The sequence below is a fragment of the Micromys minutus genome (genome assembly GCF_963924665.1).
Source record: "Micromys minutus genome assembly, chromosome: X".
Classification (NCBI taxonomy): Eukaryota; Metazoa; Chordata; class Mammalia; order Rodentia; family Muridae; genus Micromys; species Micromys minutus.
Window position 1 is genome coordinate 80,205,900 of NC_137970.1, and position 16,759 is coordinate 80,222,658.

Sequence of the window (16,759 nt, forward strand, 5' to 3'; positions counted from 1 at the left end):
CACTTGTGCAGGTACACACACACACACACACACAATACAGTGTTAACATACAACAACAACAACAAACCAAAAAAAAATAAAAACAGGACTTTTGCTGATTATCTCTCCTTTAAAGTGATTTTAATGGGTTCACCAACTTTGCTGTTTTCTATAGATTTTGTTGTATACTTTGTGAGTTTCTTCATACCTGAGTCTCATTCCAACAACACCCTCATCCAGATGTGTGCAAGCAAAACTCTAATGTACAGTTGTGATTTTTTTTTCCCATTTCCAATATACTCAATCATGGTTTCTTTTCAGGACTTTTACATAACTGACCTTTGCCTTTCTGTTATTCCTGCCCTCAGAAACACTACTTCTCTCCCTCCCTCCCCTCATAAGTATGTACTGTTACTACATGTCAGTTAATCAAATAATACCCTCCCAGAATTCCCATTTCCGGCCATATAGACATCCATGCAGTTCATGTAACAGTGATAATTGTGGATTCACTAGCATCTCTTGACACAGGTCACATTACACTTTTTGTACTTATTTTTGTCTGTGTCACCTAACAGCGCAGCCTATCACAGTCCTATATTACTTAGTATTAAGCTCTGTGCTGTGTATATGTCTTGCCTTCTTGGCAACAACACAAGCTTGGAAAGCAGGGACTGTGTGTCGACTATGTTTTTTTTTTTTTCTGTCTCTTACTGAGTGCCAAGGAGTCTTATAGCAGTCACACCTGAACAAAAGTCCTTGTTTGGCCAGGGGTAAGCTATGTGACCATGGCATATAAAATAACCTGGTGATTATCATCTAATAAACTGTTATTATTAGGCAGCCTGTTTTATATCTCAGATTCCCTTAACCAACTTGGACAGTTGTGAAATGTTTCAGTATTTTCATTTCAGTCTCAGCATCTTCGTTTTTAGAATTCTTTTTGATTGTGCATGACATTTTCAGAGAGTATCAGATGTCATTGGTTAAAACATCAAGGCTGTGCATTATAATATAATTCTTCATAGTTTGACTTCTTCTAAATGGGAACAACTAAGGGCCGAGGATGTCTTTGTGTTAAATATGGATATGTGCACATTTGTGTTATTCACATTGGTGCTGTGAAGCTACCATACCTATGTTTTCCCCCAAAGCAGACTCTATGACATGTGTTTGTACAGTGTGTCAATACAAATTACTTAGGAGTAGGCTTCCCCAAACCCTTTAATGTACACAGCAAGTTGAGTCACACTATCGGTTAACATAGAGTTCCTGGTACTAACCCTTTTCAGCCTCTCTACTATCGCTAGGTAAGCAATCTCAGACTACTCAGTGGAAGCTGACTCATTCTTGCTGTTATAACATGATTTGTAATAGGAGGACTTTCTGTCTAGTTCTTCCCTTTAGGACTAAAGAAAAAAATTCCCAAATCCAACTGTACAGAAATGTTCATAGCCCTCTTTAAATACATGCCTAAAGTGCTTCTGCTTCATAGAAATAATAAGTATTTTCTAGAAGTTACTGGAAGATTCTCAGATACACAGAATGCACACTTGAAAAGTGCAAGCTTGTATTATTTTCATTGCTGATAGAAATCCCAGGTCTTAAACGTGGACATATCAGGGCAACGATTACTATCCTCATGAAACAACACCACAATATTTGCTTGAGAGTTTGACTCTGAACTTCCAATTTTGTTGCTGAGACAACTGTGAAATTACATGCTACATGATACTTTTTTATCGTGTGCAAGGTAACTCACTGTTAAGGCAATCTGTTATGGGGATGATGATATTTTAGAGTTTTTTAAATGCCACATCAAATGTATCTAAATAAGTGTTAGCCTTCAAAACAATAAGTTTGAGAGACCAGAAATATGAAAGATAGAATTCACTATGCTGCTTTTAAGCATCAATGGGTGCCAATATCAGACCAGGTCCTTGAAACCATAGTGATTTAACCACACATTAAGAGCACCTGTCCCTAAGCTGGGTGACTTTGAAACTCCTGGCTCTGCCATTGATATGATCTTTGAAATCATTCAACAAAAACCTAATATATAGGCTCCTAAGCACTGACAATATTATGCCTGTGCATGTATATTAAAAATTAATAATGCAAGCAATAAAAATGTTTTAAAAGTCCCATGAACTTCAATTTCCTCAAAACTATTTTGGTGAACAAACAATATATGTGAAACACTTTAGCCCAGATTTCCCACTCTTATGATTTGTTTCTATCTGTCTGTCTGTCTGTCTCTCTGTCTCTGTCTGTCTCTGTCTCTGTCTCTGTCTCTCTCTCTCTCTCTCTCTCTCTCTCTCTCTCTCTCTCTCTCTCTCTCCCTCTAATTCACATGTAGCTTCCACAATAATGGCATGGCTCTCTCTCTTTGAAAACCTCAGGTTGCTTCTGAACCTGCTCTCAAACAAAACACAGACTCTATCTACTGTAATCACAGCTCATTTTTAAACTACAAAGTAGCATTACTTATAAATGAGACTTAGAAGTGCCTTGAACAAATCTTACTCAAAGGATTCTTAGACACTATCTGGGACATTAGAGTATTCCAAAATTGTTTTTGCTGTATCTCATATTGCAGGAAAATTTCAGGTAGATTAAACCCATATTCATAAGTTTTCCATTTAATCAAAGGTTCTCACACATAAGCTATTCATCAGGCACTGTGCTAAACCCTCAGAATAAACAGTGAACAAAATAATTTTTACCCTTTTGAATCATACACTCTTGCTGGGCAAAGTATCCCCTTCTAAGATATGTTCTAAGGCCTCTGATGAGCTCTGAGATACACATACTACGTAATATTATCTTCACACTCTGCCTTTTCCTATACATGCAAGTCTAAAGCAAAGTTGAATTTATAAATTAAGCTTGGTAGGAGATTAAAATCTATACTTAGAATAATTATAATAACATATAATGAAAGTTATTTTAATGAGAGTCTTTTTTATTGCTAGAACTTAATACTTAGTAAGTTTGAGGTATGGTTGACCCCTGTTAACTGAAATCACAGGGAAACACATAGATGAGGGGGAGACTAGTGAGAAGTCAAAATTGAAAATCGTATAAACAGCTCATAACCCCAGCACTCCGTAGATTCTCAGATGCAAAAGGATCATTGACAGTTTGAGACCAGTCTGATCTACACAGTGAGTCGGGTCAGCCAGGGCTCCATAGCAAAACCCTGTCTTTTAAAATCATGGACATTTTGGGGGGGGGGGTAAAAACAATTTAGTAGAGATGAGAATATAATAAAGGGATTTTCTCTATTCATATCTGAGAGGAAATATTAAGAGGTATGTGAGCCAATGCTTTGAAACATGAAAGCTTGCCGGGAATTCGCCTTATGAGGTGAGAGAAGCATGGCGGAAGCAGAGCAGGGTAAGAATGGTCGAGGAGGTCACAGCGGTGATGGTGTCAGTGACACATGAATTTCAGGATCTTTAAAGTACTCCGTAGTTTTTAAACTTTAAATGATTTTAACATTATGTTTTATTTAATCCAAATGGATTCCAGATGTTTTTTCAGTATATAATCTGATGGGTGTGTTGTGCTACAACACATTTCAATTCAGTCTCCTCACCTTAAAGAACAGTTGAGGATGATTTTCAACGTTAACCTTGGGCTTACATGTGCACACACAGACACAAATGTCATATGTATGCTCACACACGGGAAAAATGGGAAAAAAGATGTTAAAAAATCGTAGCCACCTTGTAAGAGTTCAGAAGCTATACCTCTGAGAGAAACAGAGAGCATTAGAATTGACTTCAACTCAGAACCCATTTTGCTCCATCAGCAACCTAGAACCGAGGCACAGAAGTACACATGAAAGCCTAAGGTAGTAATTAAGTATTAATTGTGATAACAGCGGAAATGAAAGAAACATTTTTATTGTTAGCAAGGCTGTGAGAAGTGTGCACTCTTGCACACGTTTGATAGAGATATAGATTTATGAACAATTTTTGGTGGACAAGTTTGTAGTCTACTAAGTATTTAAAGACCTGTGTCCTTTCATTCGGCAGTTTTTTCTCTAAGGACCCAGTTTATAGAATCAATTACTCAACCTGTAGCCACACAACTGATAAAAATAGTCATATAAATGGGCAAAATCTAAGCAAAAGATGTTCCTGGCACCATTGTTTATGGTAGTGAAAAATGAAAATGATTTATTCTATTATTAATTCTCCATAGGTATAGAAGAAAGTATAGTACACTTACACTGTGATATATTATGTAGTCTTCAAAAATAAATAGTGCAGATCTGTAGATGTAATTGGACATAAAGACAAAGATAATAGAGATGCTTTTTATGCAGGAAAATCAAATTATGGAATAACATGCATAACATCAAACTTCTATTTTAAAAAATGATCATGTATCTTGAAAGGATCTTGTTTCTAAGTTTTGCTTGTTGTTTGTTTGTGACAAGGACTCCGACTCTAGCCCAGGCTGGGATTGAACTCACAAAAATCTTTGCATTTCAGCTTCCCACATGCTGGGATTAAAGGCATGAGCCACAAAACCTAGGTTCTTGTGTATCTCTGTGTATCATTGAATAGGAAAAAGATCTGAGCAACCTGTTGCTTATGAGCATGGAGATGACATTGAACACATGGGTTAAAGCAGAGAGTTGAGCTTTTCTTTTGTACACCTCTTTGTTCTTTGAAATTCCCTTTCGTTCCAAATGTATTACTTTTATGATTTTTTTTAAATTAAAAATGAGGGAGTAATCAGATACCACGCATTTCAGCAGGTTCCCAAGAAAGAATTCTGAAGGCAGTAGTATATTTGTTACTTTATAATCAGTGTGTTACTGTGCACTGTGGTGGGAACAGCTCCTAATATGAGCTGTGGCCTTGGCGGCAAGGAGGCTGGCATGTTGGAGCTTTAGTTTTCTTATACAGAGACTGGAGATAATGCCTGCCCCACTTGTTTCCTTTCCAGTAACGGAGGTAAAACAAAAAAGTAGTTTAAAAATTATAAAGCCCTTTAAAAACGTGAAGACTAAAATTTCATGTGTCAGTTTCTGGCCCACTCCTTTTGAACAGTCGTCAAACAATTAAAAAAAAAATAGTTTCATTAAAGAATTTGCATGATTGCCTAGAGTTTAATGGAAACCTTGTTTTATATAGCAGCAGTTTAGATATTTTATCTAAACATTCCAGTATGTTTTGTGTTCATATGAAATACTCTTATGCAGATAGGTTTTGAGAAAAACCCTCAAATTGTTTATTCCACCACTCTTAGAGCCAACTACTTTGCTTTACTTAGCAAGGTTTCTATGCTTTCTTCTGTGGCTAGATATCCAGGTTTGTCTGGGTCTGTCACAGTTCACACTGTCTATTTCATGCAATTGCCCATAATGCCTTTTTCATTCCCCCAAAGTATCCTAGTTACAATAATCAGTGCTTTAGGGTTTCTATTGCAGCGATAAAACAAGGTGACCTAAACTAACTTTGGGGGCGAAAGGGGTCTTTGGCTTCTTAGTGCCATGCCTCCCTAGCTTGCTCAGGCTACTTTCTTATACATCCCAGGATGATGGGCTGAGCATCCCCCACATCAATCATTAATCAAAGAAATACCATGTAAAGTTGCCCTACAGGCCAATTTCATGGAGGCATTTTCTCAGTTAAGAGTCCATCTTCCCAGATATATCTAGGTTTATCTCAAGATGACAAAAACCAACCAATACAACCAGTTATATTGACAGTCTACTATGGTCACATATGGAACATGGGAAGAAACATGTAAGCCCCTGGTTGACAAACACCATACCTAAGTGGAAGAATAGGACCTGAGTTTGAGAGAGAGTGGGGAGGGAAAATGGGAGGAATTATAGTGAGAGAAAGGGGAGTGGAAATGATGTAAATACAGTGCTCATATATTGAAAATTTCAACAATGGCAACAAAGGAATAAAACAGAAAATAGCTATATTTAAACAAGCCCTCTTTCTCTATTTCATCTTGCCAACAGAAATGTCAATGGCTTTTGGTAAAAACTGTTTTTTTTTTTTTTTTTTTTTTTTTTTTTGAGCCTTGGACTTAGAAGCCAAGGCCTAATAAACAAGGTTCAGGAGAGCTGGTGTAGACCTCCAGAGAGCCATCCCACAAGCTGTCCTCTGGTGCAGAACTTCGCCTATAATTATCTCATTGATTAATTCTTCTGATCAGAAATTTAGTTGGAGGACACCAGCCATTGATCATCAGTAGTGCAAACAGATTGCAAATTGTTCATAAATAGTATTGTTCCTTCCTGCCTTGATACTGGGATTTTACAAATGATGAGGTTCCTAAAAAAGAAATTTGGAGCATGAGATCTCTGTGGAGTGAAAGTCCCTTAATGACAGCCTAGAATCTCACAGGACTAAGGAAATTGCCTCAGAAAGGAAAGTAGGTATCAAGGGCATGCAATATTTATTTGCAAAAAAAAAAAAAAAAAAAAAAAGTGTTGTGCATAATTCCTGCCCTGAAGGGGAAAATGTGTTTTTCTCTGCCATCTGTTGTTTTTCTCTCTTTAGCCCCATTCTTTATGGCATGGTACCCAGAATTAAGCTGGGTTTCAAGTAAGATCTGTATAGGACAGAGACTATGACTCATTATATTGCTTCTGCAAAAATATGAATTATTTGGTATATTTTGAGACATTCTATTTTTATTTTTATTTTATTGGATATTCTCTGTATTTACATTTCAAATGTTATCCCCTTTCCCCCCACTCCCATCCCCCCTCTGATTGCTTCTATGAAGGTGCTCCCTTTTCCAACCACCCACTCCCACCTTAGCATCTTGGCATCCCCCTACACTGGGAAAATGACCCTTCACTGGACCAAAGGCCTCTTCTCCCTCTGATGCAAGACAATGTTATCCTCTGCTACATATGCACCTGGGGCCATGGATCTCTGCATGAGAATTCATTGATTGGGTTTTAGTCCCTGGGAGCTCTGGAAGGTTTGGTTGGTTGATGTTGTTTTTCCCATGGGGTTGCAAACCCTTTTAGCTCCTTCAGTCCTTTCGCTAGCTCCTTCACTGGGGTCCCCATGTTCAGTCTGATGTTCAGCTACAAGCATCCTTCGTTGTATGGCTCTGGCAGAGCCTCTGAGGAGGCATCCATATCAGGCTCCTGCCAGTAAGCACTTCTTGGCATCAGCAATAGTACATGGGTTTTGGTGGCTGCATATGGGGTGGATCCCCAGGTGAGGCAGTCTCTGGAAGATCTTTTCTTCAATCCCTGCTCCACCATGTTCATAGCAGTCTTATTTATAGTAGCTAGAAGCTGGAAAGAACCCAGGTGTCCTTCAACAGAGGAATGGATACAGAAATTGTGGTACATTTACACAATGGAGTACTACTGAGCTATTAAAAACAAGGACTTCATGAAATTCTTAGGTATATGGATGGACCTAGATGCTATCATCCTGAGTAAGGTAACCCAGTCACAAAAGAACACACATGCTATGTACTCACTTATAAGCAGACACTAGCCCTAAAATATCTGAATATCCAAGAAACAATTTACAGACCTTATGAAACCCAAAGAGAAGGAAGGCCAGAATGTGAATGCCTCAGTCCTTTTTAGAAGGGAGAACGAAACACTCATGGGAGAAAATACAGGGACACCCTATTTCTTAAGTTAGGACTTTCTTGTGTAAAAATTGATTTCTTTCCCTGAAGGGACCAAATCTCCTTAGTAGAGGCCACAGTCACTGGATTTAGGTGAGACTCAGTTAATAATAGGAAACTATTGGGGAGCAATCTAGTATCAACTGCCTGATACCAGTTGACTGCCAGCTGAATGTGAATTTATGCCAGAGGTATCTTAGGGAGGACTGACATGTACATTTATAAAGTCTAAGAATATGCTCAGACATCAAGATGAGGAAACGAAAGATTCTGAGGATCAGAAGTCCCTAAGGTTTGGCATCAGACATAGGTGTGAATAGGGACATCTGGAAGTTGGAGTTAGGTTTCATAGAAGTGAAAGGGTTTTCTGAAGAGGGAGGGATTTGCTCCGCTAAAGAAACACGGAAGTAGAATAGTTTTCTTGTAAATTAAAGTTCGTAAAACATCATTTGAAATAAGTGCTTTTTGTCTGACTTAAACACTTTAGGCAATAAATCTTTTCAGCATTCACTGAGGATAGTTCAGATGTAATGAAGACCAGATCATGAAAAGCTGGGAATCCAGAAGCAGGATCCCAGACTTGCTGACAGTCCAGTCCATAGAGAGTGTTACTGAAAATGCCTTATTAGAGTTAGGACGTTAGCTTAAGACTGGTACAGATTATTACACAGGATGAAGGAGAAAGAATTCCAGAAGCCCATTCAGAAAGCTGCTGCCATGGGCTAACGTTCTATCTAGAACATAAAGGAAGCAGCAGGTTGGAGACATCTTATGGGAAGAACTGGAGGAGGTCCTCCAAGCACAACTTTTTTTTAAAGGGTTGATTTTAAACAATGCAACCTAAGAGAATCAGTACAAAGAGCTGGAAGGATTTAAGTGCATGGTTTATTATTAACACAGTAGCAAATATATCACGGGAACACACCCGGGGGGAAAAGTGTTTCAAATAAACACAGATCTGTTCAGAGAGAAGTCAGTGCCCAATAAGCAAGCTTAAGGAGGCCTATTTGCTTGGTGATGCCCAGCAGATAAGCCAGGCAAACCTCCCAGTGATTGAAGAAGCCAGTTTGAAACTCAGCCTAGTTCAAGGCAGCCTTCAGACTGGCACCTGCTGCTCCAGGCACCTTTCAACATGATGGTGTTTGCATTTTGGAAGGTCTTTCTGATCTTAAACTGCCTTGCAGGTAAGGAATGTGTCTTCCAACTAACAGTGGCAACTGGAAGTCGAATTTCCATTTAGTCTAAAATCTCAGATATTTACAAAACTCTTCGTCTCTTAGACTTCCAAGAGATTGTGATGAGTTTGCTGTTTCTTTTTAGAAGTCTTGTTTAGCAAATGTTGTTTGGTGTTGATTGGGAAGCCATTCTGTAGCCACATTATTTTACAGAGCTCATGAAATGTTTCCTATTTTCTTTAGTCCCCCACCTTTTTTTTTTTTTTTTTTTTTTTTTAGTTTGAAAGGTGAACAATCAAATTTACTCAGAAATCTAAAGGTTAATCTTCAAAGATAAGATTCCTGTTTTAGTTCGCGTTTCCCCTAAGATCACCATGTTTGACTCACCCTGGCCTCAAGACCGCATGTATGTATGTGTGGGGAGACCAGAGAAAGACTCCCCAAGAGCTTTCAAAGTAAAGATTTCTTAGGAAGTGTGGTTTTTGAGTCTTAGGTATGTATTACAGAAACTATGCGATCGGCTAGTTATGCAGTAATATGGATGAGCTTAGGGATTTGAGCAGAACAAAACCATTTTTAGAGCCCAAACCTCACTGTTTGTTACTCTTGGGAGATGCAATTGATTTGGAAAGTCCCTTGGCTGGGGTTTTAAAACTAATGTGTATATTTTGAATCTGTACTGATGGTAAGTTAAGTTTATGGTAGCTACAATCACATTATTTATAAAACAAGGGTGCTCTTTTAAGTTATGAGTAATGTTAGGATATCATTAGCATGCACATTTAATGGTACAAAAACATGCTCAGGATAAAATAAGTAAAAAGTCAAGATGCACAAACATTAATTATAGTAAATTAATCAAAGTTACTATAATAACCATGATTCCTTTTTGGTGGTGTTATTAAATTTTTTATTTTATTTCCCTAACTTTTTTAGGAATGGGGAAAATGTTAATCTAAATACTCTCTTGTGGTTAATAGCAAAGGTTTAAATATCTATTATGAAATGCCTAAACAAAGGTGTTATGTGGAGTCAAAAGTCACCAGAAAGAACTATTAAATTTATTCCATGATCTATTCTGGCCATAGAGCAGGAAATGTGTTAGTTACTTGATCTTAGAGTTTTGTTTCTACTTAATATATGAGGAAAATCTCTGTCATTTACTTGAGGGTTTAGCTAGTTGGGTCAAATACTAAGTTTTATGTACCAAGCCTCAAGGAGCACACCTTTAGTCAACATAATTCTTTCTGTAAAGCCTTATACTGTTCTATATTAGACATAGGATCATAACAAGTACATGAGTGACTTTTATTGTAAATAAATGTATATTCATATGATTTTACTGATGATAAATATATTGGATATTTATTGTATTTGAAAATATAGAAATTCATAAATAATAATATAACTTACCACTCAGATTTGGGTAAATTATTTTTCTTTGTAAGAATGTATATTACATTCAAATGGAGTCTACGCCTTGTACCTCATTTTCCTATTATTTAAACAATGTTTTAGCATGATGATGACATATTGGTTGTAACTTTTAGTAGATGGCCTAATCAGAGTGAACCGTAACACCTGGATATTTTCTCTTAAATTGACTGTGTGACTTTTTTTTGTTTTCGTCATTGTTTGATGTGTGCTGTGTATTTATGGATACATGTTTTAGCTGGCCCAAAGCAAAATCTGATTGCACAGGAGGTGGTATGAAAATGTGGTATAATATGATGGGGTCTGCTGTAGTCTCCTTCATATGGAAGGCATACAAAGGAAGATTTAGGTAACCCAACCTGTCATTCACAGAAATCCAAGTCACTTCAATGATTAGGAGCCATAAGTTGACATTATGGCTATAGGAAAACTAACAATGCCTTATAAATGTACAATTTCATGCTCAACTTACATTTGTGCCATAAAAAGGCTATTTTTGTATCAAGCATGGTACATGGACCCTAGTAAAAATGTGTTGAAAGACTAATTCACCATCCCCAAAATCCAGGCATCTGGAAATGATTTTCATACTCACATTTAAAATCAAATTTCTGCACAGCAAATCAGGAAGACATTATCTTAATCAAAATATTCTCAATGATGTCTGAGGTCTTAATTTCCATTTCAGAAAAAAAAACGAATTTTAGTTAAAATTTTGCCGTTCAAAAGAAAATGTATGGTTTTAGTGCCCTGTGATATGTATTTGTCAACTGTTGGAAAGATATGTTACTCTTGTTTTCAGTCAGTGGAGGTATGTATTTGAGAGAAGTAAATATCTTTGAATATGGGTTTTAATGTCAAATATGAAAATTGTGTGTTATATTTGGTTACATTATTTTGTAACTAAAAAATGGAGCAACTTTACCTGGAAGTGGATAGAGAGGGAATGAATCACTTGAAATGCACCTAGTGAATCCAGCCAGTTGGGCAGTGTTGCTGCCGTAGCATGGTACTGATTTAGTAATCCTTCAAATAAGCAAAGACCTTGCCCACAAGCTAGGCCTTAAATGAATGCTAATCATCAGCAAAATATAGCACATTTACGCTCTTTAGGATGGTGATTACTTTAAACGCAGGCACTCACTTTTAGAAGCAGTCACATACATTTCAACCATATATGCAGTTTTGCCTTGTTCATTAATTCAGTCAAGTCAATGAGGAAAATTATAAGCTAGGATTTTCATAAAATGTGTTTTAGTCTTTAGCCTGTTATTTTTATTCTCTATTCAGTTAATGTGAGTATTTATTTTTATTTTCTCAATTTTTAATCTTATTTGACATTATAAAATCATTCCAAATATAAGTAAATGGGAGGCCTCCACTTCTCTGAGGAAAAGGGGAGAGGGTAGTGGGAGCAGGGGAGGTGGGAGGGGGGACTGGGAGTAGGGAAGGTGGGAGGGAGGGACTGGGAGTAGGGAAGGTGGGAGGGAGGGACTGGGAGTAAGGGAGGTGGGAGGGAGGGGCTGGGAGGAGAGGAAGGAGAGGAGGCTGCCATTGGGTGTGTAGAGTGGGTGATTAGCTTAATAAGAAAAGACATAAATAAAAAAACATATAAATTAGTCCAAGGAAAGATAAAGTTTTCTCCTGATGTTTGTAGAACTGCTTACTGGTTAGTTCCTCATTTGACCTGTTTATTACCCCCAGGTGACTATCTAAATTTAAATTAATTCAAGTTAAGCAAATAAAATTATAACATGGCCTTTATTGATTTTTACTAGCCACATTTCATGTGAGTAGTGCAGTGAAATGGATAGGATGGTGTGGAGAGAGAATAATTCCATGACTACCACCATCCTCATGGTCACAGCAAGTTCTGCAGGATAATGAGGAGCAAGAAGCTGATCTCAGAGGAGTAAAGAATATACAGTAGCAAAACACTTTCACTGTTTTTTTTGTTGTTGTTCTTTATTTTGTTGTTAACTACTCAGATCTTTATTTCCAGTCACATTCTCCCATCCAGATATATAAGACTATTTACAGAAGTAGTTTATTTTATGCACAAGACAGAAGATAGAAGACTATTCTAGGCTAGTAAAGTACACTTGTGGGGCTCTTCAAAGAACTAAAAAGAATGTCCCAACCCCAAAATATTGAAAAATTAAAGTGAAAGAGTTAATAGATGATACTTGGATTGTAACTAAAACTGAAGACTAAATGTCTGCTATTATTCACATATAGGACAAAATTAATAACAGTGGAGACACAAATCTCTGGTGTTGGAAAAGTTTGGCTGGTTTGTGTGAATACAGCTTCCTAGTAGAGGCTACAACGAGAGATCTCTTCACAGAGACAATGGGATTGGGAAGAGAGGCAATGGTACCTTACAGTGGGAAAACCTGACAACACATTGATCCACTTCATATACATTTTACAGACACAATTATTATTGCCAAATGTTATAGTGGCCCCACTATATATACTTAATGTCAAAATGATCCACGTAAATTTTCTCTATGAAACACAAATAAAAAATAAATAATTGACAGGCTTGTAGCCTATTTGTGTATTACTTCAAATAGAGGAAAGCAACAATGTCAGATACTTCAATGACTGGGAAGGTCACAGTGACATTTGTTTACTGGAGTACTATAGATCAGTATGCCTTAAATTCAATACACACACACACACACACACACACACACACACACACACACACACACAAATACTGTATTTGTATTTCAGTGACTCTGTTATTATGATTCCTGTTGTTAGAATGATCTTCTCCATTTAGCCAGTGGCACTCTACTATAATGTTATGGCTATTGAAGTGTCTCGCTGTCTTAGAGGTTTACTGCTGTGAGCAGACACCAGGACCAAGGCAAGTCTTACAAGGACAACATTTAATTGGGGCTGGCTTAGAGGTTCAGGGGTTCAGTCCATTGTCACCAAGGCCATAGCATGACAGTTAGGAGAAGCCTGCCTTCCAAGAAGCTAGGAGGAGGTTTTTCAAGCCCACACCCACAATGACACACTTCTTCCAACAAGGTCACACTTCCAAATACTGCCACTTCCTAAGACAAGCATATTTAAACCACCACACTTGGCATATTTTATTACATGCTTCTCAGTATACTATTGATGTCGTGGAAGAATCAACATGTGTACACTTCCTCTAAGCTATGTGCCGTGTTCTATAGATTAGTATGATGCTCTTGAAATAGACAAAATATTGGCGTTTAGTGTTTCATAAGGCACTGAAATATTAAATTTCAGGAAGTATTTTAAAAAGTGTTTACATTTGTTTATTTAATGTGCACAAATGTTTTACCTACATGCATGTATGTGGACCATGTATGTACCTATTGCCTACAGAGGTCAGAAGAGGGCATCAAATCCTCTGGAATGATAGGGATGGTTGTGTGAGTCAGCATATGGTTGCTGGAAAGGATACTAGCATCCTCCTCAAGACTAATATATGTGCTAAACCACTGAGCCATCATTCAAGAAGGAAGTATTTTAAGGATATTTATGGTTCCCTATTAAAATATAAGAAAACTACCATTTCTGAATGCTCATCAGAAGTATCACTATAGGTGTCTGGTTTTTGTTGTTGTTGTTTATCTTTATTCTTGCTTCTCAGTGATTTATTTTTCTAGATATTTTCTGTCATCAGATTTCTTCGTAATATCCCTGAATATTATTTTCCACTTAATGTCATTGAAAAGCAGTTTCTGTGATGAGATCATTTAGACATTGACTTGTCTCTCTGTAGTTTCCTGGGAACTATGGCTTTTTTATTCATTTTTATTGGATTTCAAATGTTATCTGCTTCCCCCCCCCAACTCTCATCCCCCATCCCCTCCACTTGCTTTCATGAAGGTGCTCCCTCTCCCAATCACTCTGTTTACCTCAGTGCCTTGGCATTCCCCTACACTGGGAAAACAAGCCTTCACCGGACTAAAGGCCTCTTCTCCCATTGGTGCCAGACAATACGTTGTTGGAGCCATGAGTCATTCCATGTGTACTCATTGGTTGGTGGTTTAGTCCCTGGGAGCTCTGGAGGGTTTTGTTGGTATTGTTGTTCTTCCCATGAGGTTGCAAACCCTTTCAGCTCCTTCAGTCCTTTCTCTAACTCCTCCATTGGGGTCCCCATTTTCAGTCCGATGGTTAGCTTCAAACATTCTTATCTGTATCAGTATGGTTCTGGCAGAGCCTCTGAGGATACTAGCCCCAAGAAACAATTCACAGACCTTATGAAGCTCAAAAAGAAGGAAGGCCAGAATCTGGATGCCCCAGTCCTTCTTACAAGGGAGAACAAAATATTCACAGGAAGAAATACAAGGTCAAATAGAGGATCAGGGACTGAAGAAAAGATCATCCAGAGACTTCCTCATCTGGGGATCCACCCCCTATGCAGCCACTAAACCCAGTCACTATTGCTGATACCAAGAAGTGCTTATTGTCAGGAGCCTGATATGGATGACCTTTGGCTTTTAACTTCTGTACACATCTCACCCTTAAAGAGCTAGTGTTTACAAACAAGGCTATTCATTAGCTCTTGGTTTTTCACTTGGGAGTTTAAACACTTGAGTATATGATGATGTATACTTTTTTAAGTGCTCCTTGGTCTGAGCAAAGTTTCTTCCTATGACCTTGTTCTCAATCATAACTCCTTAAATTTTCCAGCAGAGAGTAATCTTCAAGTGTGAAGGAGTAAGACACAGTCTCTGCTTGATGCTGTTGTTTGTACCTGAAATACTCCCATGTTTTTCTTATCTAAAAAAAAATCCAACTCCACTTAATGGAAAAAGGACGATAAAGGTGTTTCAGTCTCAGGCACATGGTTGTGTCTGTTGTGTGAATGAGTTTTATATTATCTGAGAAAACTAAGTCATCTTTATTATTCTGCTCTCTTTTCTCATTACCAACTTGGCATTTTCATGACCTGTCAAATCCACTTCTACTAAATCATTTTCTGTGTTTCATTCAGGCAGGCATCCTGCTGGTTTCATTGATTTTTTTTTAGAGCAGAGAACCATACACCTGCCTAAGATTCACTTAATTACAGCGATGTCTGGAACAACCAAATATTCAATATATTCAAAAGGTTAAATCTGAAGACCAGTGTGTAAATGGTGTTCCTTGATAAAGTTTGGATTGATGCAAGCCAACCTGACTGAGCTTAAATTGTCCCAGCATGGTTTCAAAGGGTTAGTCTATTGTCATCAGTCACGGCCCCGGAGCAATAGCTGAGAGCTGTACATCTTGATCCTATGGCAGCAGGCAGAAAGACACTGGGCCCGGCATGGGCTAAGGTTTATATAATGAAGTTTATTTGAAAAAATTAAAAACTAGTACCAAGTTCCATAGCTTGAAGCTGTGATGTTTGTTGTTACTGCATTAAGGTTAGCTAATGCCTGAAAACTATCTTTTCCTCAAAATTTGAGAACTGATTATGATTCTGAATATTGGCAATCTGGGCAGTGAAAAATGTCTGGCAATTTTTGCTTTACTATTGTGAGAAAATGTGTAGTGTCCTTGAAGAAAGCCTCACTTTATAATTTGAAAATACTGTCTGTGTTCCAGTATGTAATTTTTGAGCTTTTGCAGATCGCAAATGATTATAGATGTGTCTTCCAATATTAAAAAAACAGGGAATGTTTGAATCAGATCTGTATTCCCTATGCCATTGAGTTTCATCTACTACCACACTGGTCTGTGATAGAAATGGCAGGTAGAGACTAGAACTCTCATTTAACATTGTCGCTCCAGTATTTAGCACAAACTTGTTGTTCAACAGATTCAAAGTTCCAGTTGGACAGGAGTAACTTTAAGACTTATTGAAATGAAGTGACCATAGTTAATCTACTATGTATTTCTTTGTGAAAAAAAGTTTTGAGATTATAATTTCATTACATTTCTTCCTTTTCTTTTCTCCCCCCAAACCCTTCTATATTCTCCTTCAAATTCACTGCTCTCCCCCCTTTTTTACTAGTTCTAATTGCATACTGTATATTTGAAAATGACCAAGAGAATGTTTCTTTTAAATGTATTTTCTTTCACAGAATACATACCAACCACAGCCTTCCCTTTCTCCCCCTGCCATCCTCCCACACCCCTGCCACCTTTCCTTCTCCCAAGATCCACTGTTCCTCCATTTCCCTTCAGAAAACAGCAGGCCTCCTAGGGATACCAACCAGACACGGCATAACAAGATGCAATAATATTAGACAGAAGGTGGGATGAGGCAACCCAGTAGGAGGAAAGAAAGTCATACAAGGATCCAAAAGAGTAAGAGACACCCCACCAACACACACACACACACACACACACACACACACACTGTTGGGAGTCTCACAGAAACTCCAAGTTAAAGAACTACAACATGTATGCAGAGGGCTTGGCACAGACCCATGCAGGCTAAATGTCCTAATTACCAAAATATGATAAATGCATTAAATGATGGATATGTCAATTAATGATATAATTGTTCTGTCATATATCAGAACGCCAAGCAAACCACACAGGCA

The 16,759-nt window shown here is 37.7% G+C and overlaps 1 protein-coding gene across 2 annotated transcripts in view; it reads left to right on the top strand.

The window, feature by feature from the left end:
* Positions 1–8,752: 8,752 nt before the first annotated feature.
* Positions 8,753–16,759, top strand: part of VSIG1 (V-set and immunoglobulin domain containing 1) — a gene marked incomplete at both ends in the record, with an annotated part of 34,364 nt that continues 26,357 nt past the window's right edge. For both annotated transcript variants that reach the window (XM_080909959.1, XM_080909960.1), the window contains one exon: positions 8,753–8,804. In XM_080909959.1, the coding sequence (XP_080766085.1) occupies positions 8,753–8,804 (52 nt within the window). The remainder of the gene's footprint in view (positions 8,805–16,759) is intronic.